The 25176-nt window shown below is 41.7% G+C and overlaps 1 protein-coding gene across 1 annotated transcript; it reads right to left on the reverse strand.

The window, feature by feature from the left end:
- Nucleotides 1-247: 247 nt before the first annotated feature.
- On the reverse strand, nt 248-24599 carry LOC119458855 (actinia tenebrosa protease inhibitors-like). Its single transcript, XM_049671473.1, has 5 exons — nt 24442-24599; nt 18873-19064; nt 15260-15445; nt 434-622; nt 248-306 (listed from the first exon to the last, which is right to left on the reverse strand). The coding sequence occupies exons 1-5, from the start codon at nt 24479-24481 to the stop codon at nt 248-250; spliced, it is 666 nt and encodes a 221-aa protein (XP_049527430.1). The 5' UTR covers nt 24482-24599.
- Between the last annotated feature and the right edge of the window lie 577 nt (nt 24600-25176).

Genomic DNA, 25176 nt, shown 5'->3' on the forward strand with positions numbered 1-25176 from the left:
ACACAAAAGCAAGGTGCGAAGAACATATACGTGGAATACACATTCCCCTGTTACACCAGCAGCTCTGGTGGGTGATGGCACCAAAGTGCATTGTGGTTTTTCTTTTAAGTCTTGAGGACCATTTCAGCGGAGGCTTCGAACGATAGCCACCATGTGGTAAAACAAAGTGTTCATAAAGCAGCACTTGGTGTAAATACTCCGAGGCTTCTCATATAAATATTCAAGCTACTATATTGGACCTAATTTGTCACACGAAATGAAGCGTACCAACAGCAGCAAGCGGTTTTTGAATTTCACTTTGAAGCTCTGTGGTATCAGAAATATGAGACGATGTTCATAAACATAGGCGCGCAGTTTACATTATTTCAGAATATCGCATATGACGTACGTTAATTTTCCAATTTCAGCGATATTATTACCCATTTTGCCTCACCTGCGCATGTCTTCCAGCAATTTTCCGCCGCTGTAAATTGATTATTGTTGCCGCCGCAACCTTTATGCCAGAACCGGTGACATTTTTGAGTCTTCCAGCTGTAACCGTAGGCCATATAGCCACCCTTTCTTCGATGTGGACATGCATGTCCATCACTGATGGGCATATTCCAAGGATTTTTTATATGATCTGAGAAGAACCACATGAGAACATTTAGAAACTATTGACTGTTCGATGTTTAACGAGCCAGCTATCTGCCGGTACAACATGTTCTCTGCCGTTAAGTACCACACTCTAAAAAAAAGGGAGTGAGAATGGAGCAACGGGCTCTGTTCCTCCTTCAGGCCAGCGAGTTCCTCCTTCGAGCAAGGTTCACGCGCTGCGCCCTCTTGCGGCAATCGTAAATGGAGGAACTTTCCTCCCTTAGCGCGAGCACCCCGGGACCTGAAAATGAGTTGCGCCGTGATCCCGTGTAGCGCATTGCGATTTCATCGGCTGCGACCGATCGGTTCCATCTCTACGAGCACCATAGGCGATCACTTCACCCACTGACTGTGTTTGAGTGCCTTCAATGTGCTGCGTGGATACTTCATCGCGCAACGATGCGCATGCGATATCATGAACGTCGGTGGAGGAAGGTTGATCGCAAAACAGGCAAGTTATTTTATTCTCGATCATTGGTATGCGCATACGAATTGCTCTCAGCAATAGGCTATATACATTTTAGACGCAGTCCTGTTAGACAGTATTTACTGCACCGAGATGCAAGCAAGACCTTAAAATGTATTGGTAATCTAGATCTTCTTGCTCATGTAGGGGATAATGCTTAAGGATATTTCTTTTCTTTATTCTCGCGGTACATGCGGCTGTCGTGCGATTATTATTAGTGCGAAAGTGCCTATTAAGTTGCGTTAACAAAAAACAAATATGTGGAAACGCGTACGTGTAATGAAAGCGGTGCAGAAAGTGACCGATAGTATCCCGAAATCGATCGCCACTGAAATTTATAGCCGCAGTGGCTATGGTGCTTTATTTCCTTATGGTCGCGGCTTCGACTCCGGTTCCTGTGGCCGATTGCGGTGGGGGCGGAATTTGAAAGCAACTGTAGTCTCTTGTCAAGTTTTTATGCAAATTGTAACATATTATTCTACAGCTATTTAACTATATGTTGTTTACGTGGTTCAAAACAAAGGCCAAGTGATCTGATTTGTTTTTCATGCACCATGCTACATCATATTCGGTTTGAAAAAAACTTTGTCCACTTTTTTCAGTGTCATGCGTTACTGCATTTGAGAATGACATTTTCACAATTCAATTTTTTATTCCTTTTAGAATACATGGCTAACTGGAACAAGCACTGGACCTTTATATGTACATCATCGAAGTGGAAGTTCAGCACATCAAAAGACGCGACTTAATTGCTTCTATAACCTGCATGGCTTCTGAAAATAAATACAGACGCCAGAGCCAACCATAAATGACACAATTGCCGATTTTGTTGTGTTTGCTGCTTTGTTGTGATGTCTTGCAATAATTAATTGTTTCATGAATTTCCATCAATGTTGTTGAATGCCACCAATCTTGACTGCTTAAAAATTACCGAGATTGCTGGCAAAGGTGTGTGATAATAAAGCAATCTTGCCATGCTGTAATAAAGTGTGCATTTATTTACTCTTGCCTCCGTCACTATCTTAATTTAAAATTGCTTTCAAACGAAAGCAAACTTAACGTGTTGTCAGCCAAACTGGCAAGCTTTACAGGTGAGATGTTGCATGTTCAGAGGTCACGAGCATTAGGTGTTATGCATCAAAAATGCTTTCGAATCGTTGTTGTCCTGAATTAGTTTTTAGCTACTCCTTCATGAAATCCCTCTTTCCCACTAGTCCACATAATTATCAGCCTTACTTTGCCGTGCCAGTCCTTAAAAGCCTATACATAGTTGTGTTATACATCTACTGCTTGTAATAAATTATCAACACGCCCAAATTGCCATTTAAGAGTCTGTCACCTTTTACTAGCTAATAACATAATAAATCTGCACAATTCAAAAGTACTGCCATCCAATGATTTTTAAAGAATCGCACTACAATGATTAAAAACGAAAGTAATGTAATTAACATATAACAAAAGTAAAAACAAATATACTATGATGAACAAAAGCACACTACCTGAGCAAGAAACTGTTTTAAGACTCTGTGGAAGAAATAAGCAGGTGTCTGCCACAGTTTCAATAAGGCATCACAATAGTCTGATCAAATACATTATGGTTCTTCCAGAAGCAAAAAAACAAAAAAGTACACTTCTACAACATTGTATGCAAAGCCAACTAGTAATACGTACAGTGGCACAGTTGATGTCTGCAAATCAATACATAGCAATTCTTTATTGTAACTTGCCTTACAAATAAAATCGACCGTGGTGACTATTATCCATCTGTAACACTCGAAGATGCAGGCAATATGGCACATAAATAGAAAGCATGCGGCACCTAAAGGGGCCATGACAAACCACAGCCTTCAACAACGCACCACATGCATTTCTATGCGTTCCACCTCGTCAACCCGTGTTCAATGTCACCAGCAGCCATAAGAAAAGATGGGTTTCGGCATGTGTGCATCAAAGCATTGTTCAGAAGTTATATCTTGACAAATAAGCAAAACAGGGGCGAAATAGCCATTTTTTCAATGTGCAGAAACGATGCGAAAGCCAGCCATTGAGCATCCTGAAGGGAAGGTGCCTGTGACATATAAATGCCAACAGAAGTATATGCCGTTAGGATCCGCTTTTAAGTGCCTTTTTGTGCCTACATGAAAGTGAACTTTGAAGAGTGCTGGTTTCTCAGTGGCTTTGGGATGCCTGAATGCCAAGTACACCATGCAATGAGGGTTGCCTTCAGGAATGTACTCTGCATATATTTGGGGAAGCAGCCGAAAGAGGCACCATTTTTGGCTTGCTGATCCCCTAAGGCTGGCTTTGCCACTACGAAATGCGTCCCTAATGGCAGGAGGTATGGCCTTTTTGTCATGAAAGCCATACTTGAAGGACAATTTTTTTCCAAGGTCCTGCTTGCGGATCACTCCGTCAGCAACTAAACCTTCCAAAACGTGGGGAAGAACACAGTCAATACCCCCTTCAAGTATGTCATGCATGGCATCAGGAGGTAATTGTTCAGTGACATCAAACTTTTCAAGGCCTTGCAATGGCGATACATTTGTAATGCCGTACAAGGGCCCATTTATAGCTGGGTCAAGTGTGAATGCTTTAAGGTGGCTCTTGTGTGCTGCACTTGTCCTCTCGATACAGTCATCCAAATTATGCAGCATCCGCAATTGTCTGTGCTGAGCTAAGCAGTAATGGCAGACTGTGCCGCTGCTAAAGCAGCACTGGAGACCTGCCAAGAGGTGCATTGAGAGGTTATCTCCAGAGAATGCCACAGTCACAACATTAAAGTGCAGACTGCCAGTGCCCCCTCCATTCTTTTATATTAAATTTAGGTCCTGCACGAGTGGCAGTAGCACTTAGGCCAGGCCATGCCGTAGCATGACACGGTACTCCACAACTAGAAGCAAGTGAATGGCACTGAGTTTTGACCGATGCCGAGGATGCAGATTCAAAATAGAAAAGTTAACTGGTAAAATTTTGTGCCGTCCAGCAGCACCACCTAGAGGGTTTACAAGCTCCAGCTCATCAGTGTACAAAAGCAGAAATACAGTGCTATGACTGGCATCCTGTGCAAGCTGACGGTACTGACTGAATGCATTGCCATCAGCAAAGTCATAGAGCACATCTTGCGATTTTGACACAGACTGTGAAATGCATTCTAGCAAGTCCTCGCATTTCAGGAAATTTGTTGACAGTTTAGAGATAGAAATATAACATGTAAAGTCTTTGTAACTGCCAGTCTGCAGTGGCATCTGAGTAGCTTCAGTGTAAATAAAGTGCTCCGAAATGTATTTTTTTTCTCATGTGAGTACTTGTCAAGTCGGAAAATATATTGACAACAATATCCGCAGCATTCAGTTGGCATGCCAGGTTTTCTATTGTGCACGGTGCCACATTTTTTCCTCTAGGAGCTTTGCAGTTTTTTTGAACATCCCTTCTATGACATCATGAATGAGGGCTTTCACAAGGGTGAAAATTTCATCTGTGGTACTCAACGGTAGCTGCAACTTTTCCATGATTCTGATGTAGAACATAGCTATCTGCTTCCCTGATTGTCGCAATGAAGTCAAAGTTCGAAGCAGTGTCATCACTGTTTGTATCTGATGAAGTTGAGGCATCAGTAACGATGCATTTTCTCCAGTTGCTTCACCACAGCCAAAGTCAGGTGTATGCTCATCGGCGCTAATGCCAGCGGCCTTTGTGTGAAAGCGATACACGTGCTTCTTGTAGGCGAAGTAACGGCGAAATGATGCCGCGCAATTCTCTATTCCACATAATACGCAGAAATACGGCTAACAACTGAGGACGTCTTCTGAAACGTTCCACTTCAGTGATATTTCGCTTCTCGCCTTCAGGCACTGAGGACGTGACGGCCGCATTTAAGCGGAAAGTAAAAACGCTTGTATAGTGCATTGGATGCACGTTTAAGAACCTCGAAAATACATTATAGAATTTCTTTCTATGCTAAACTATAATGTACGATATAGATTGTTCAATGGTTCTTTTTGTCTCAACATCTATACGCATGTATGCTGGGACAGTGCCTCCTTTATTTTTAGAAAAATAGAGGAGGCGCTGGCTGGGAGTGACATCGTCGACGCAGCACCGGCAACTAGGAGAGCGCTTTTCAACTGGGTCGTACCATTCGAAAGGTAAGTAATCGTGCTTGCTAACTACACTCGCATTGTGCGTGCTCCTCGTGTGTGCACAGAGTGCGTGAGCGTAGGAAATGGTACTCCCACGACAACAGTAATACCTGTGCTGATGCTTGCTGAGTGCCGGTTGGCAGAATTTAGTTATGCAAGTTTGTTGCCTCAATGCAACATTGAAAATCTTGATAAGCGTCTTCTTCCGATGAGAAATATTACGTTCGGAAATAATCGTGATCATGTGCGCCTGTGCGTGAGCTCCCCCTTTTCTGCTGAAGTTGCATAATAGCGACCCATGTGCTTTTTCACCGATTCTTACTGCAATCCCGTTTCCTCGCTTATAAATGCTTCGACGTCGTAAATAATCTCTGCTTATGAGGTTTTCGGTTTACGAGCAGTTTATGAGAAAAAAATCACAGCTTGCTACTAGTACAGCTTACTTTTTAAGACAAGGCGTGTTGACATAACTTATACGCAACTAAACATGACGGGAAAGTTGCTTATGAAAGAAAAAAGAAATGAATTGTTATGTAAAGAAACATTTGTTTGTGATGTGCTGCTCCTGCGTGTGTTGAAAATTTTACTGAGATGAAGGGGCCCTATTATCATGTGCACTGTTGCCACCCTGCACTAGCGCAAACATTGTTTTCGTGACTATTTTTAGGTGCTCCTCGCATGTATTCACCATGTGACAGCTTTAATGGGCTACTGCTATAAGTCAACACATAACAGAGGGGACTCCTTGGCTATGGCCGCCATGGTGCAACGTGTAATCTGGATGGTCGAGTCAGGTATATATGAAGTGTATGTGTTCCAAATAGTAGGATCTCAGTATCATTCGTTGATAAGTTAGTCGACGTATTACTCAACACAGCTTACTAAATTGACTAAATATTTATGCAACTTGCTGCTTATTTGTGTTCATAGCTGTTTTGCACACATTATCACGTTCTATAAGAAAACTAGACCCAACATGTTGTGATGAGTATTTTTTTTTCAACAATCGCTTGGCTGCTATTAACATTTCATTTTTGCTAAGTACACAGTGTGTTCATTACTTTTTATTTTGGTTTCATTGTTTTGAAACTGTTTTTCATGCTGTAGCTTTTATTTCCGATTTTCATCTGTTTATGCTACACGCTCGTGCAGTATCTAAGTGTAGTGGGCCAAATTTGTCACAGGTCTAAGCGCACGGCGTGCTTAGCATTGTTTAACATATTTACAATTATTTGTCTTGTTCCCAGAATAAATACCACTGGCAAATGCACATTTGACGAGCTTGGAACTTCTTGAAATGATACATGAAAGCCAGTATTCACTGTGCTGCAGCAACTACACCAGTGAGGTGTTTTCTAGTAAGCTTGCTATTTTATTTTATATTCATGGCAAGCTATTCCGATGCATGCAAGTAGGCATTGTAGCAGTTGCGAGTCTGTCTAGTTACATTGTTTTTCACTTTACGTCAATACAGCATAGACCACAGAGTTAGCTGGTAGATAGTTCAGTGTATTGATACTGTCTCATTAAAGAAACACACTACTTCGCACATAGTGCTTAAATGTCTGCTTGCTCTTATGGCATTTGCTGGTTATTGCAATGTTGCTCATCAAATGCATTTGATTTCAACATGACCACACAGAACATTCTGATTGACACTAGTGTAATTTTAATAGTGATAATCAACCAGCCAAGGCTTAATTCTACAGCTCTCAAGAATTATTTCTAATACTTTGGGTTCCTTTCCATGTGTTCTGTTTCATCCTGTGTTTCATCAGCACAGTGGGCAGTCCTTTAAAATTATTCATTCTACTTGGCGCTGTTCAGGTAGAAAATGTTAACCAGCAAGTCCAAATTATAATGCTATCGGTAAGACTTCTATTACTGGGTGGATGAATTCAAAGTGCTATATGTAATTGTAAAAGTATTTTTGACAAAAATACCGGTGTCTAGAACAAGCACCATATGCACTGCAACTCTTATAGTGTTAAGTTGGGTAGGCAAGTACCTATGCTAAGTATACTTGTGCATATACTTTCTACATATTAGCTAGTGTTTTAGCTACATGAAAGAGCGTATGTTGTGACTGCTGAAGTCAAATTTATGATTGATGTGCCTGCCTGTTTTTGTTGTGCACTTACTGCTGTGGTGTCTTAAGCATTGTAGCCATGTGACAACTGAAGTATTGCAACAATGTGTAAGCTAGCTTGCACCTACTATTGCTACAGTATGCCAACAGATACCTATCACCATATTTGTGCATTTTCTGAGAACCAGCTGTGTTGGCTATGTGCAATTTGTAGTATCCTTATGAGTTTGCCGGTCAGTTCACGTAACTTTTGATGACATAATTTACAGAGAGGGAAGGGAAACAGTACAACATGAATGCTGTTAAAAAGGGACTTTTTATTTTGATGGAAGGATTCAAAATAACAATAAAACTGGATGTGTGCTTATATCTTGCGCAAGTCCTATCAGAGGCAAGGCAGAAGTTGTAATACAAAGGCATAAAATCACGATAAACAGTATTTGCATTAAAAAAGGTGGATAAGCACAGACTAATTTTGTTCGCTTGTCATCAAGAAAGGTTGCTTTTTCATGCATTGATAACGGGGCTGGCTTACACGTATCATTTATGTGGCATGCCTCACTGATTTCTCTTGGCACTCTTTCCCCGTTTGTGAAAACAGATGAACAATCTTAATCCGACCTGAAGCCCTATCATGACAATGCACGGCCATGTTGAGCGAGCATACTGGCCTTTCGAGTGAAATGTGATGATTTATTTGGCACGTATTTAGATAACAGCCAGTCTGTCCTGTATACATTTGACCACCTGTGAAAGGAATACAGCACACTGCCACGCACACTAGACAAATTTGGTGGTATCCTTAACCAAGCAAACCTCGCTTGCCTGCTCCCCTTTCTCAATTCACTTGTGGACTGTTGTGCATAGCAGCCCACAGGTGAAGTGAGAAAGGCACCCAGGCAAGCGAGGCTTGCTTAGTTAGAGATACCACCAAATTTGTCTTGTGTCCGTCAGTGCTAGTGTGGTCTATTCCTTTGATCATCTGTATATTTGGTCGAATGTACATGAGGCAGACTGGCCGGCTGGTGCCTCAACATGCATCCAGGAGAACACGTTAATCATCACATTTCACTCGAAAGGCCAGTATGCTCGCTCGACATGGCCGTGCATTGTCATGATAGGGCTTGAGGCCGGATTAAGATTGTTCATCGGTTTTCACAAACGGGGAAAGAGTGCCAAGAGAAATCAGTGAGGCATACCACACAAACGAGACATGTGAGCCAGCCCCGTTATCAATGCATGAAAAAGCACCCTTTCTTGATGACAAGGGAACGAAATTAGTCTGTGCTTATCCACCTTTTTTAATGCAAATACTGTTTATCGTGATTTTATGCCTTTGTATTACAACTTCCGCCTTCCCTCTGATAGGACTTGCGCAAGATATAAGCACACATCCAGTTTTATTGTTATTTTGAATCCTTCCATCAAAATAAAAAGTCCCTTTTTAACAGCATTCATGTTGTACTGTTTCCCTTCCCTCTCTGTAAATTATGTCATCAAAAGTTACGTGAACTGACCGGCAAACTCATAAGGATACTACAAATTGCACATAGCCAACACAGCTGGTTCTCAGAAAATGCACAAATATGGTGATAGGTATCTGTTGGAATACTGTAGCAATAGTAGGTGCAAGCTAGCTTACACATTGTTGCAATACTTCAGTTGTCACATGGCTACAATGCTAAGACACCACAGCAGTAAGTGCACAACAAAAACAGGCAGGCACATCAATCATAAATTTGACTTCAGCAGTCACAACATACGCTCTTTCATGTAGCTAAAATACTAGCTAATATGTAGAAAGTATATGTGCAAGTATACTTGGCATAGATACTTGCCTACCCAACTTAACACTATAAGAGTTGCAGTGCATATGGTGCTTGTTCTAGACACCGGTATTTTTGTCAAAAATACTTTTACAATTACATATAGCACTTTGTATTCATCCACCCAGTAATAGAAGTCTTACCGATAGCATTATAATTTGGACTTGCTGGTTAACATTTTCTACCTGAACAGCGCCAAGTAGAATGAATAATTTTAAAGGACTGCCCACTGTGCTGATGAAACACAGGATGAAACAGAACACATGGAAAGGAACCCAAAGTATTAGAAATAATTCTTGAGAGCTGTAGAATTAAGCCTTGGCTGGTTGATTATCACTATTAAAATTACACTAGTGTCAATCAGAATGTTCTGTGTGGTCATGTTGAAATCAAATGCATTTGATGAGCAACACTGCAATAACCAGCAAATGCCATAAGAGCAAGCAGACATTTAAGCACTATGTGCGAAGTAGTGTGTTTCTTTAATGAGACAGTATCAATACACTGAACTATTTACCAGCTAACTCTGCGGTCTATGCTGTATTGACGTAAAGTGAAAAACAATGTAACTGGACAGACTCGCAACTGCTACAATGCCTACTTGCATGCATCGGAATAGCTTGCCATGAATATAAAATAAAATAGCAAGCTTACTAGAAAACACCTCACTGGTGTAGTAGCTACGCACAGTGAATACTGGCCTTCATGTATCATTTCAAGAAGTTCCAAGCTCGTCGAATGTACATTTGCCAGTGGCATTTATTCTGGGAACAAGACAAATAATTGTAAATGTTAAACAATGCTAAGCACGCCGTGTGCTTAGACCTGTGACAAATTTGGCCCACTACACTTTGAATTCTTACATACGCAGATACTGCACGAGCGTGTAGCATAAACAGATGAAAATCGGAAATAAAAGCTACAGCATGAAAAACAGTTTCAGAACAATGAAACCAAAATAAAAAGTAATGAACACACCGTGTACTTAGCAAAAATGTAATGTTAATCGCAGCCAAGTGATTGTTGAAAGAAAAAATACTCATCACAACATGTTGGGTCTAGTTTTCTTATAGAACATGATAATGTGCGCAAAACAGCTATGAACACAAATAAGCAGCAAGTTGCATAAATATTTAGTCAATTTAGTAAGCTGTGTTGAGTAATATGTCGACTAACTTATCGACGAATGATACCGAGATCCTATTTGGAACACGTACACTTCATACATACCTGACTCGACCATCCAGATTACACGTTGCACCACGGCAGCCATAGCCAAGGAGTCCCCTCCGTTATGTGGTCACAGCCTCGCCACTATAAAATAAGTTGTGTTAACTTATAGCAGTAGCCCATTAAAGCTGTCACATGGTGAACACATGCGAGGAGCACCTAAAAATAGTCATGAAAACAATGTTTGCACTAGTGCAGGGTGGCAACAGTGCACATGATAATAGGGCCCCTTCATCTCAGTAAAATTTTCAACACACGCAGGAGCAGCACATCACAAACAAATGTTTCTTTACACAACAATTCATTTCTTTTTTCTTTCATAAGCAACTTTCCTGTCATGTTTAGTTGCGTATAAGTTATGTCAACAAACCTTGTCTTAAAAAGTAAGCTGTACTAGTAGCAAGCTGTGATTTTTTTCTCATAAACTGCTCGTAAACCGAAAACCTCATAAGCAGATTATTTACGACGTCGAAGCATTTATAAGCGAGGAAACGGGATTGCAGTAAGAATCGGTGAAGCACATGGGTCGCTATTATGCAACTTCAGCAGAAAAGCACAGGTGCACATGATGATCATGATTATTTCCGAACGTAATATTTCTCATCGGAAGAAGACGCTTATCAAGATTTTCAATTTCGCATTGAGGCAATAAACTCGCATAACTAAATTCTGCCAACCGGCGCTCAGCAAGCATCAGCACAGGTATTACTGTTGTCGTGGGAGTACCATTTCCTACGTTCACGCATTCTGTGCACACATGGGGAGCACGCACAATACGCGTGTAGTTAGCAAGCACGATTACTTACCTTTCAAACGGTACGACGCGGTCTAAAAGCGCTCTCCAAGTTGCCGGTGCTGCATCGACGATGTTAGTCCCAGCCAGCGCCTCCTCTATTTTTCTAAAAATAAAGGAGACGCTGTCGCAGCATACATGCCGCTGCGTAGTGGACGAGCTCAGGCACGCTAATAATTCGCATGCTTTCTTTGCGCCATGCACCCAACTTTCCGCAACCATGACACAAAGGCAACGCACTACCCGGCACGAAAATCGTTGGTCCACATTTGCCTGGCGCGCCACGCATAAGGCGAGTTTGCAGCAAGACACAAGCTATCTTCTCGCACTATTATTGAAGCTAACTACGTCACATTTCATTACCGCAAACACAAAAACACACGATCAAACGCTCGCACATCCAACAAGCACGTTGTAGACGGAGGAATGACAACGGCGCCACCTGCACACTAGTGAGGCTGTGGTGGCCTCCGTGATACATGATTAACTAGCCGTGTTGCGCCCAACTATGTTGCGAGACAAAACGGTTAATTCTGTAATGTATTTTCGAGGTCTTTAAACGTGCATTCAATGCACTGTACGAGCGTTTTTACTTTCTGCCTAAAAGCGGCCGTCACGTCCTCGAGCCCAGCGGTAGGGTGGCTAGCGTCGCAACGCCGTAGCCACGGGACTACGTTAAAACCCTGTAATTAAACCGTTCAAAATTCTGCATCTTTATATTAAAAGGTCTGTGTGCATTGCCTGCACCTGTAATACCACCTAATACGTTTAGCTTTGTCTTACCAGCAATTGTTTAACTTGGCAGAAAACTGATTTGCATTCCGGCACAATTGGGGGGTCGCATTTCGTGACTATATAAGATCGTACGCAGGTACACAAAGCATGTAAAAAAAAAAAGGTGAACCGTGTCGTTATATGCGAATGTGTGCGAGTTGGTTCTGTCAGTGCTCTATGAATTGTTGTGTCAATGAATCTGTTTGATTACGTGTGTGTAAAATGTCTATGTATGCTTGTTAATGTGACCATGTGTATTATATAAACCGGACAGTGTGACTATGTGCGTGTGTTGTTGATTGTCAAGTGCTCTATGAATTGAATGCGTATGTGTACATTTGGATACTGCTCTAGGGGAATGAACCAGTGTAAGCTCAAATTAATTAAGTGTTATTAATTAATTAGGTGTTATATTAAATGTCTGAGAATTAATAGAATGTTATACAAGGAATGTGTGTCATAATAATACGTTCACACATGTTTCGGGTGTGGGAAAAATCTTTTTGTACATACAATTTTTTAAAATCTTTTATTGCATGTAGCCTCCGAGACCATTGGTCGGTGCGTGCGAATCTCGAAGCCTTGTATTGGTGCCCCTAGTAGCTTCAATCCTAGTTGTTAAGCCTATAGCCGTGTTGCTGGCTTCACTTGCCTGGAGTCGGCCATGTTGGTTTTGGAAAGGGAGTAACAGTTGCTCCCAGCCATGAGGGAGGAAAGTTCCTCCATTTAAAGACGAACATAGGGGACATCGCCGTTCCTCCTTTAAAGGAGCAAGGGTCACTCCTTTTTTTTTAGAGTGCACTCACCACCATTTCAATAAATACCGTTCTTGGATATTTTCACAGTGATAACGTTTCATACCACGTCACTTACCTGCTCCATGCAGCCGGAAGAAGGCCTGTCCGTCTATGCTACAGCGCTTATCATGTTTATTGCCTTATTAATAAATTTTCGTGCTTTCTAAAATTTGCAGCGTGCTTAAAGTCGACACAGTACATCTCAACGTTTGTGCGTAGTTGAAACTTGATTTCTTATTGAAATGATACATTTACAGCGATGTATTTGTTAAGGAATTTACAGCCGCATTTGCGGCATCGGCACAGGAAATCGCAGTAAGTAGGCACAGTAGGCAAATTTTGTAGTAGCCCGCCCATTCATCATTGGGCCTTAGATAGAGACAACAAAGCCTGGTGCCACAGCCAATGCCGCAAGTGGGAGATTCAGAAAAAAAAAACATTTTGCTCCAACCAACTTAACCCCGACAGTATCGACAATATGCGAGCGCGCTACGTGCATGACTGACTCAAGACAGAACGGTTGCGATGAAATTGTGCTTCAGCGAAAAGCGCTATGCGATGGCAAAGGTCCAGAATGAGCTCTGCATATTGGAAAGACGCTGTGTGGAACTGGCGGGAAGCATGTCATCCTTGCTAGTTTTCGTCTTGTATGATGCATATCGCTTGTGCTGGCTGTGTACTGGCTAATCTGTGGACTTCCCTCATCTTGGGTGCCTTTATCGGGGGTTACATCATGGCCTTACGTGCTTATTTAGGAATCAGCGTGTGCTTGGGGTGGGGGGCGTCCGTTCGTAGGCTGTAGGGCTCTCGACCAGGACCTGATTTCTTCTCTTCAGCTCTCACTACTTCTGATTGTTTAAGCTTGTTATGTTTGTTCATACGTTATCTTGTTATGTTCGAAGTTACTAGAATGTGAAAATGAGTAGCAGTCACCAATATAAGGTGACTTAATCTCTCATTTCTAAAAAAATATATTACTGGTTAACCTTGAAATTAGTACAGCTTGATGAAATTTTGTAGGATAATTTTTTCGATCAATTCTCATGAACTACTTCTAACGGAAACTACAGTTTGACAGGTGAAGCTTGTTTATTTACCACCAAAATGCTACAACTACTTATTGTCAGACCTTCTTTTTCTGTCGATTCTGACAAAGACTTAAATAACATATATAGGTATATATTTATCCGCCGATATTCCAGATTGTCGAAACAGTTTCCAAAAGGTACTGTTCTACCACACAAAATTAGCTAGATTTTGACTGGGCTCCGATTAAGACGAGCTTGCTCTTTTCGAAATTTAGAATTAGCACCCCTAAAACAATTGATTGCATTGTGACTTCGTCGCTTGGCCGAATTTTCGGCTTCAGGACATTCATCATCATCATGTCGTGCCTGGCACTTGCGCCGAGCGTCTTGGAGATGACGTTCATCCGTGGCGCGAGCCCGACGCCATTGTTCACATTGTCGTCTCTGTTCTCTTCGCCGCTCCTCGTACGGACGCTGTTCTACAGGAGCCCTTACTATACGTGGCCTTCCCATATCACTGTCACAATACAAATGCAATGCCTCACTAGGCGGGCCCTCTTTATATTGTTACGGAGCCATCTATACATGGGTGAACGCGATGCTTGGCAAAGCGCCGTAGACGACGATGAAGACGCTTGCACGTGGGCCGGTTCAGACATCTCTTGCCCTAGCCTTCTTTGTATATATTCTGTAAATATATGCTTCGCCTCCATCTCGCTTCCGTCACAATATATATTTATTGCAGTGACGTCACGTCCTGTGTTACAAACCGGCACTTCATATTTTATGTGGGTATTGACGTCACGCCCCCTGTTACAAGGGGATGTCGTTACCAATCATTCTTTGCTTCCCATTGTTAACGACCGCATTATCATCCATCATGTTGACACGAGGCGTGTTTTCCTTATCTTTTTCGAATCGACCTATGTGGTGTGCCCTGTATGTGTGATTCGAAAGGACATGTACACTTGTCGCTTCAATTTTAGCCAATGGTTGTGTTATACCTCTGGGATCGGCCCACGGGAGAGCGTAGTTTTGCCCACGAGCACGACAAATACATTGAGGGGTACAGGTACACAGCTTCGTTGTTAAATAGTTGTTAAATAGCTTCGTTGTTACCGACACGACCCCACCTCACGGTGGGGGCGTGTCGGTAATTGTGGTAGCTAGTGCGTGAGCCAGCCTTCAATTATTCGTCAGAAAGGATCGCTTTGCCTGAAACAATACCTGTCATGAATGCACACGTGTTTTAAATGATTGGCGGCATCGAGCTGCTTTTCCCAGAGCATGGGAAGAGCGTTCACGTTTGTGTTTTACTTTGTTTCCGCCTCGGTGCAACGTTTAAGTCGACATCCGTTTGTGTTATCTTTTTAGTGCGCTTGTATCAATATTTGATGCATTGACCTTGGTAAACTATGAATTGTTTGCGTATAATACCTGCTAAAATCGGCAAGTGTTAGAGTGGTATGTGGTTAACTCACGGACACACATCCTGCAGCAGTCTTTTTCATCTTGAAAGTTGTTGCCATTTCCAGCACACCCGTTGTAGTAAAAAGATTCGCATCGTTTGTTATGCCTGTTAAAATAAAATGCTTGACCACCAGGAGTTCCATCTTTACAAGTCGTTCCCCGAACGAGCGGCAGAAAACATGGATCTTGAGCAAATTCTGAAAGTATACATGAAAGTTTGTTGAATTTGCAAATATTACATTTCTTATGCTGTACCCATCGTTCTCACATAAAAGACACAAGCTTCGCAGAGATTTGGAAAATACATATTTCATGAAAGTTGCCCTGGAATCGGCTTGATCATTAGCAAGCAACACTGATACAGTTGATCATTAGAGATATTGGGCGTACACCTAATTACATTTGGCTCAAAATAAGTTATATCGCCAAACATTCGCGCTACAGCTTTCTACGCTTTCCACGGCAGCTTAAGTTTCTTTTTTGTTCTCACTCGTTTTTTTTATTCGCATAACGTGCTTCTCGAGATAGCTTATTAACACCATTATCATGCTTTCTAATGATAACGACTTCAAATATTCCGACGTCTGCTGCATATTTTTGCCAATTGAGAGGCATTGCAGTTAGTGTCAACAAATTTTCGCCTCTAAACCCAAAAATGGGACTGCAAAATTAGCTTACTTCCGCATTTGCGTTGGCACTGTTTCAGAGAAGGGAAGTCGTTCGCTTCGTTTTTTGCAGGCAGGCATCGAGAATACCGCTGACACCGTCTTATCTTCGGGTTGAAAGTATACCTTGTAATTGACGCTCTGCAAGTACTTTGTGCCGGACGCTTAGCACATTCTCCAAACACAGGATCTGCAAAGTAGACATTTTTATCACGGCTCCGCGAAGTTTAAAAAATGGAAACCCAGGGCAGAGGAAAATATTTTTCACAGAAAATTCACATATGCACCTTGGCCTCCTGGCCACATATTCATCACAGCAATTTACGTATTTGTCGTGCTTGGGCAAACGCTTTTAAGTAACCTCCCCAAAGGGTGCCGCTGCCTACACTTTCCAGCATTTATTGTACCGCTCTTGTCCCCACAGGTGGATGGCTTTTCTGACAAGCACTGTGCGGAGAAGAATGTGTAGAGGGCTATGAAGAAATTCGCAGGGTGTTCGACGAGTGGTTAAATTTTCTGATCTTATGCTGAATAACATCCATCAACCGTGCTTGACTACATGAGATGAAGAGCTGTAGTAGAGATACACATGATGTGGTTCATGTAACTTTTCTTTTCATATAAGAGTTGTTTGTATTGACGTCCACGCACATTGTACTAATGGTAGTAATTATGTACACACTATATTCAATAATACTTTGGTACTCTCTCCATGCAAATAGCTTGAATTACGTATCAGTGCAATGACATGTCATCTGTGTTTGTATCCTTCGTGTTCTCTGCACTGCTTAAGTTCAACTAGCCTCCGTCTCACATTGCGCACATCTACCTGTGACAATGAGATACGTTAGCTGGCACTCGGTATTAAATTGTGACATCTGAGGTTTTCTACTTGGAGTAAAAGGGAATTGAAACTTTGGCTTTGCAGTCTTCAACCTAACACGTGCTGACTGAAAAATGAAATAAACGCGCTTTTTTCTCTGCCTCCTTGAATACCGACACGTGAATCGGCCGATGACAGGGAAAACTTATTGTAGACATATTGTAGGCATATTGCAACATATGTAGATGTATTGTTTCTGACTCCCCCTGTTTTACATGCCACGATGCGGGGTCAATATGCCCTAGCATGAAATATAATGTTCGATTTACGCCTCAAAAATAAAGACCATATTTGTTTTGGCTATTTGATTCATGAAACAAACTATGTCACGGCAGAAGCTGTGGCTGCCGATTGCCATAGGAGCTCAGAAAATTACTCAGAAAATGCGTATTACTCATGGAAGAAAAGCACGCTTGGGCGCATCTCGACATGAGGTGCAGATTTTAAAATTTTTATTTCCTTTTTTTTATCTTAACTGACGTTAGCTGGGACACCCTATATAATATGAATGAGCATCTTTTTCTTTTTTTTGTTTCTATTTTACCAGATGAACCCCATGAAAACCTTCGATTACCTCAGAAATAAAAAAATATTTAAGATTTGATTCGCCATTGGGTGGTCGCATTTTTCAAATATTCGAATCGATTGTAATATTTAAATATAGTAACACCGCTAAAAACTGTGTTATCTGCAAGAGACGCTACTAGCTTTGAGTGCATTAGACCCTCGTGCTTTGAAAATTGCACAATATACTGCATGATAACTTTTCCTTGGTCGAGTTGGTGCTTGCTGAGCGACATGATATCGTAGCGCAAAATCCCGAGAAGAAAGGTTAGCAGCAACAGACAGAGGAGAAAGAAAGGCAGCATTACCCTCTGAGTGTAGAGCTGTCTTTCTTTCTGTCTGTCTGTCGCTATTAATCTTTCGTTTCGGGATCTTGCGCTACAATATCTGTCCTTGGCACAATCTACGAATCTGGTTGTCTGTTTGAATAATTTTATCAGTCATGTAGGACGTGCGGGAAATTGCATAGTGTCTCTTTCCTCTTGGCAATGTTGAATTGTGCCCTGTACAACTAGTTGTGTCCGAGAAATTGCGCTTTCACGTAGAAACCATGTGTATCATGCTCGTCGACGCTAGTGGGGCTCGTGATCAACAACAAAACTCTGTTATGACCATGAAGGAATGAAAGTCACTAGGCTGACAAATATTGCAAGTAGTTGTAAGGCATTTTGCCTGTTATACACAGTGTGATCCAGTACTGCTCATGGAGATAGGTTTAGCAAAGTCAGCAATAAAAACATTCTTGCCCAGTGAATTATTGCTAATTGAAACATGAAACAGATGTACTCTTTGGGTTGTTTGGCGTGTCTCGCTTTGAGAAGTTTGAGGTGGTGGTGTTGTCAGTTGGCAAAAGACCGTGAAGCCAAGACAGCAGTCCGACGGTAATTCCACAGTCAGCCGGACGAGTTCTACCACAGGGGCATCTCAAGTTTAGCGTTGCGTTGGGACAAATATCTGAACCGGTGTGGGGACCATGTGGAAAAGTAGTGTAAGGTGTGTAGAATGGGACGTATATTTGTAATTACCTGTATGTACCTTTTTTTGGTTGATAACAAATAGGGGCAAATACTTTATGATTCGCACTCGTAGTTTTGTTTTGAGACAGGAGGTCACTGCATCTGGCGACTACCACATATCTCACTGTTCATTCTTACGCCTATGGCTCCCCTAGGCGAGAGCCATCTGGTGGTGTTGCAAGCAACCCAGCGACGTGTGCTGCGCACGTACTCAGCTGTGATTGGTTGAACTATTCGGCCAGGTAACAGCCAGGCTGCAGCCACGGTCACGAAACTCGGCGAGGTTCGCAAAGAAAAGATTCGCTTTCACACCCAAAGGCACTGAAGTCTCCAAATTATAACTAGAGATTTCATACAAACGCGACATCAGCAGCACGGTGTGTGGCTGCTTTACTTGAATGCTAATCCAATTACCGTCAGCAGTAATGATGACATGGCTTGTGCCATAATTAATTTCAATATTAGTGTTTTAGGAGCTGTACTGCATGTCACATACCTCTGCATTTGACGTTGCACTGTTCTTCGGTGTCAAAACTTCCGATGTGAAAGCAGCCGCCATATGATTCGAGCTCACAGTACTTTGTACTTCTATTGTACATCCATTTGGGAAAGTACATTCGGCACGGCGCTTGATGTGGAGCTGTACACGAAGTACTGAGTGGAAATTGAAGGTTACGAGTGTGGAGACCTAGAAAAGGTAAACATATTTCCATCATCGTATTTCGAGCTGATGTTATACGACAGCAGCTGAATTGTGGATGTAGAGAAATGATTACACAGACTTCCACATAAAAGATTCGCTATGGCACACTCGGTATAGAGGATGACCAAATTATTTTGTTACAGCAGCGTGTGTTTGGAAACATAAAACTCCGAACCACACGCAACTAAAATCTGACGAATTTTAAGCCTGTGTGTGGGCTGGTGTCGTCCGGCGTCCACGTTCAACGATTTTCATTGACGTCTCTAGGTAAACTATATAACTAAGCTTATATTTTTATAAAATGCGCGAATTAGGATTGGTAATATATAGCCAAATTTTCAAGTTTGTGTCTCAATTATGGGTTAAATAAAATTTCCTAATCCGTCGCTTCTGGGCCCTTTGAAAAAGTTATAGCAAACGATTCAATAGCTTCTCCTTGCCTGAGAGGAATGAAAAACATGAGAGATTTCATATTTCATGAAGTTGGGGCTACTGACTTGATGGGTGGAAGGGACCAAACGTTTCAAGTGTGTAGGTTATGTGCTAGGAAAACAATTACTTAATACTCGTCTTCACACAAATTTCCATCGTTCACGAATGCATACTGTTGCTGTTGCCTGGTCTCCTAGGTGCATTAGGCTTAAGCATGGTGCTTATATTTCGTCTAAGTAGGAAGCGTGAAAAACGAATGATAAATTTGTAATCTGTGTAGGTTGTATACAACCTTCGCGGAAAGTAACTTATTCAAGTGTTCTAGAATGTCATGCTGTCGTTATCCACAATGTTTTCAGCAAAAGGCACTAACGTCAAGTTCACCGAAAATAGGGGGAATATCATGTGTACTCTGTTGCAAAAATTTTGTTTTTGATGTTTGAATAGAAGTATTGTAAATTATTGTTGAACTTTCGTTTTTGTTAGTTTTTTTCATTGTGTGATATGAAAATTATACTTAATAATTTCAGTGTCCATGGTGAGATATACAAGCCACCTTTTGTATATTTGATGAAATTAAGAGGCATGCATTGGGTAATGCGTACGCAAATTCAAAGCATGTGGACTAATTAGGGTCTTTGTAATAAATTACGTATATAAGTACTCCGGAGCTTTATGATTATGTTTCATGAGCAGCGCCAGCTTTTGCCAGCTGTCCTGGAGTAGGTACAAACGCCAGCATGACCAAATGCAGTGAATTTATAGGGAAGGGTATTGAAATCTTGAGGGTCAAGTTTAACGTATGTGTAGCGATAACTGCATGTTATGAAGAATAATTTTAGAAAGTTCTCGAAAGTGTCACACTGACGTTTTCAGCTCTGTAATCCTATGTACCAAGACAACTCTGCGTAAGAAAAAAAAAACATTTTGCAGAAATGTGGGCATGTTAACCGCAATCTTTACCGAAATTTTCATTTTCCTTGCATAATTACAAACGTTAAATGTTATTGCACCCGCATTGTCTCCATTTTTGAGGCGTGATAAAATGTTCTTTTTGTGCTTGGTAAAATAAATGAGGTACCTTCTTTATGTTCGGTGACAGTAAGGGATAGAGATGCCTGATGTGTAGGAAAGGTTGATAGTAAATTGCTTAATTGTGGCCTTGGCATTAAGTTACACATGCAAGCGCTCTCGAGCATTGTGATGTGGTCTAACGAGAGGCCCATAATTTAACCTGTTGATCTGACAGAACTAGAAATACCACCAAAATCAAATTGAATGAAAATCTGCGGAAGGCTATGCATAATATCTGTGGGAAGTTGAACGGTTGTGGATAAAATAGAGGTTTATATAAAAGAATCTTGTTAAAAAGTGTCTTACAGCCGCTATTACCTATGCTTCCTAATGTCGCGACGTAACGCTAGGCTACAGCATGTTCAGATCTCTTACAGAGGAGTGAGACATGCTCAGTGCAATTCGGGACACAGTTCTAACGTTAAGGGCCTAAGTAGAAGCGTCGCTTATAACCACTGAGCCTTCGTTTTTTTCGTATCTTTATCCGATCACACAACATTCATAGCTGGTGTCTCTGGTGTCCTCGCGGATCTAAACAAGGCATACGCTGTTTATATTTGCCAAAATCAAGGGCCAGGTGCGCGATGTAGAGGCAAAGTTCAAAGTGCGCGTACGAATTACTTCCTTAGCAGTAAATAACGTATGAAAGCAGTAAGGAGCTTAATAAGTGTAATGTTTCACGAATAATTCCGATTTTATGCGGCTGCCCTGGCAGAACTGTGAACGCAACCAAGGTCAAGGTTATTAAGTATCGAAGTGGGAAGAGGGGAAGTCGGTAAGTGGAAAGGAGGAGGTTCTATGATAATTGTTCTGGCGAAGTAAATTGTGCTGCTGAATTACGGCCTTTGTACAAATTATGTAACAAGTGCTGGAAAGCGTTATATGCGGGGAAGGTTTCAAAGGAGCTGTCCTATACGGGCAGCGTTTTCCAGTACGCGATTTTATTACAGGCAACTTATTGCCACTGCTCGAAATCAACAACTTCGCAGGAAGTTGGGTTGTGGTTCTTCAAGGTCGCACATGCCGGCTTTAATTTTTTTAGTAAGGATAAAGCCCTCTGCACCCTGCTGGTAATCCACTGACAGGACAAGAGTAACGCGTTTTTATAGATTTGTTGCGCCATGTTGGCTTATTTTCAACTTTTGCAAACAGCCTACATTATTTAAAGGTAATAAAACAGTTCAATAAAATTTTAGCGATGCTGCAGCAGAATTTAACAGAAATTAGTGTCTTCTTTTTCTATTAAGTGTCAGGCTCGAGAAAAAGTTAGCAACACGGCACAGAACACCCCACGAAGTCGTCTCAGTCCAAGGTACGCCATTTTGGTGTCATGTATTAGCACAAACCCTTGAAGGTCATAGCAAATGGCACGTCGGCACCCAATTACACCATCCACATTTGGCTTGGCGGAGCGCACGAACCCCACCTCAAATGACATTTTACCTTGTTGTCAACAGCATGCACTGTCACTTTACGGGACACTTACCCTTCAAAACTAGTTTTTTTGCCCATATTTCCTGAAGGACATAGCAGAAAAATTCTCATTAGAGCTACTGTTGGGACTGAATTCTTCCCGACAAGCTCCTGATGGCAATGACACGTGGGTGACTGCACGATTGCTAGGCAAATCCATGACATGTTTCCATGAAGGGTCTAGTGTGTTCTAGACATCATCTAGAACAAAGTCCTAAGATCCAAAGCAGCCACCAAAGCATAAGTCGACCAACTGGTCCATACAAATCAATGGAAACGGTCAATGTAGTTACGCAACCTCACACACTACCAATTTTGTGTCACATGCCATCTTCAGATATCGCCAGCGCAGTCCTGAGAACGTGGTTAGCGCGTTCTAGGGAAGTGTGGTCACCACTGTACGTCAGTAGCAAGAGAAATAATTACCCAAAAGCATGATACTGCTGCCGCACGCGTTAAGAAGCATGCCTCCACAGTAACGTTTTCTTGGCGGGACCTAGTTTACTACGACGTTACTATGGTCAGAAGCAAACGCACTTAGTTTCTGAGTCGCTACAGCGGAAACATTCTTTCGGTTACGAAACGTCGTCCAGTGGCGCAGCAACTCTAGACTTGTTGACAAGTTGACAGAACATCCAGCGTCCCACCAGAGCGCGCAGCTTCCCCGCACATTCCATTCTTGCGAAGCCGGATGGATAACCAAAGAAATAGAGTTAGACATGTACTGGAAGTATTGTGCAAGTACAATTAAAGATGTCTTGAACATTGTCATAAGCGCTTACACAATTCAAAACAACACAAGACGCTTGTACGCCCTCCCCGGCGGGGTTCACATGGTACTTGGATTAAAGTATGTGGGCCCAGGAGTATTTCTTGGCGTTCATGCCTGGTTAGCGTAGCAAGAGCGCCTTAAGTGAGGGTGTCGAGACCAATTTGAGACAGTGAAATGAAGCCATCGTCACATGGACCCTCCAGTACACTTGTATTTCGTCCCTTTTCGCCGAATGCATTTGTGTGCGTTCGGTGAAATGCAGTCAAATGCAAACCGTAGATTGCTGCTCTTGGAAATGTGCCAAGACATGATACTCCTCAATTTGGTCACCGTATCAATACGGTATCAATACGTTAGAAGCTATTCAGAACAGAGGCAGTCGATTCACTCCGCATGTTTCCCTCCGCACCCATCCAGCTTAACACAAATTGAAGAAGATCTTTCACTTGAGCCATTTATTAGTCCTAGAAACGTCGCTGTTTTATCGGTATTCCGCAACTTCACTCACACCATTATAGCACACGATCTGTACACCTTAATCTCGCTCAGAGAACTTCACGCAGACAGCAGAACGATCTTAGATTGGCGCGCCTGTACAGTGATACTGACGCATTTAACTTATCGGCTATTACACGAGCTGTCCGTATGTGTGATTCCCTTCCGGATAACGTTCTATAAAAGCGTGATCACGCAAAGTTTTCCGATAATCTTAGGAAAATATTCATGCTTCAAAATTTGAGATGTTGCGTTTGCCACTTTCACCATTGCCCTTGCCTATAGTACCGTTGCCGATATGTCCGTCTTTTTTTCTTCTCTTCTACGTGAAAGAAATCTTCGTCAATTGCTTTAACTCCACGTAGTATGGTTTTTTCGATAAAACTGCATTTTGGTTCGTTGTTGCGTTTTCATTAGTTTTTTTCAAAATTTTGATTGCTATTGTTACTCCCTTGGTTTTATAGTGCATGTTAAGCTCTTGGGTGCATCGCATCTTTCTGCACTAATACATATTTTACTTTGTTAAGATGTTTACGCACTTTGATCTTGATGTATATATGTGCTGTAGCGCTCCACTTATACAATACCACATGAGGGCTCTATAAGGCACTTATTAACAAAAAAAAATGCATCATTGTCAAGTGGGTGGGAGCAAGGGGGGGGGGGGGATTGGTAGCGGACGAAGAAGACATGCGCATGGAGCTGTTCTTCGTGAGTAGTGGCCTCCGTTCAAAACGGTGTTTGTATATAAAGCTTGGCGACAGTCCCGAAGGGCTCACATAACATCGCATACACAAGTGATTCAGTTCACAGAACCTTTCAAGCATCCTAATTTCCGCAGAGAAACGTAAATAGTTCATGTTAAGACTGGGTAAAATCACAACAGTCGTACTGGCACCGCAAAACATGAACAAATATTTGGTGTCTGTTATACATGCAGTATAGAAAAAATAAAATATATGGAGTTTCTTATAACATTGTAGATTACCTTTTAGGAAAAGCTACCATTTTGTACACATTATTTCGCACCAGAAGAGCACTTGAACAGTAGTCATTATTTTAAGAAATAGGAGTGTGAAGAAAACGTGCAAGAAATAGAGGCGGGAGAAATTGTACCTTTTAAGAATAGCAACAATGCCAGCAAACACCGCCTCATTTCCAAGTTCCATGCGATATTCCGTTTAGTAAGACTTAGTTTTCAGAAGACGCCATTAAATAATCGCACATAGGTGAAGGCAGAAGGCAAGAATGGGAAAAAGAGCCCTGACGAAAGTGCTTGCGGATCCCTGTCGTTTCGCACAACAGCCGACATTTCTACAGAGGCGTGCTCTTTTCACGACGAAGACCAGACAAACGTGTAAACTTAAGGGCAGGAAAAGGTTACAAGTAAACGGAAGAATAATGCATATCAAAGTTGATACTTCTTACTGAAAAAAGTTTATGGTTTGGTAATATCCAGGCGTAATAATTTGATACCTCTGAGAAGTTCAATGTCATCTGGCATGAACTATGATGAAAGCTATCTGTCCAGCTTAGTTTGCGTTTCGGCAAAACGTTATCTGATGGACTATTGTCCTTATAGCGAAGACGGGTGTTATTACGTCGAGCACGACATTGTCACCGCCGGAGCGCTACAAAATGTTATTCAAAGAATAGCGACAGTCCAAAAGTTTGGTTTTGAGTTATAATTATTCAATGCTTATAAAATAAAAATTCCCTTGGTGTAGGCACTATCAGAATAGACAGCTACTTGTATGTGGGGATTTTATTTTTTGCCAGCCATCCATAATTTTTGTGTTTCACGTCATATTTTAGCGGTTGTATAAATTTAAGCTATAAATTGGTACTATG

The sequence above is a fragment of the Dermacentor silvarum genome, chromosome 7, assembly GCF_013339745.2.
Source record: "Dermacentor silvarum isolate Dsil-2018 chromosome 7, BIME_Dsil_1.4, whole genome shotgun sequence".
NCBI classification, from domain to species: Eukaryota; Metazoa; Arthropoda; class Arachnida; order Ixodida; family Ixodidae; genus Dermacentor; species Dermacentor silvarum.

Coding starts and splice junctions, on each gene's coding strand:
- LOC119458855 (XM_049671473.1), bottom strand. CDS start 24,481: ATGAGGCGGTGTTTGCTGGCATTGTTGCTATTCTTAAAAG. Junction 19,065..24,441: donor ATTGTTGCTATTCTTAAAAG/GTACAATTTCTC, acceptor TACCTTTTCTAG/GTCTCCACACTCGTAACCTT. Junction 623..15,259: donor CTGCTGCAGGATGTGTGTCC/GTGAGTTAACCA, acceptor GGTTCTTCTCAG/ATCATATAAAAAATCCTTGG.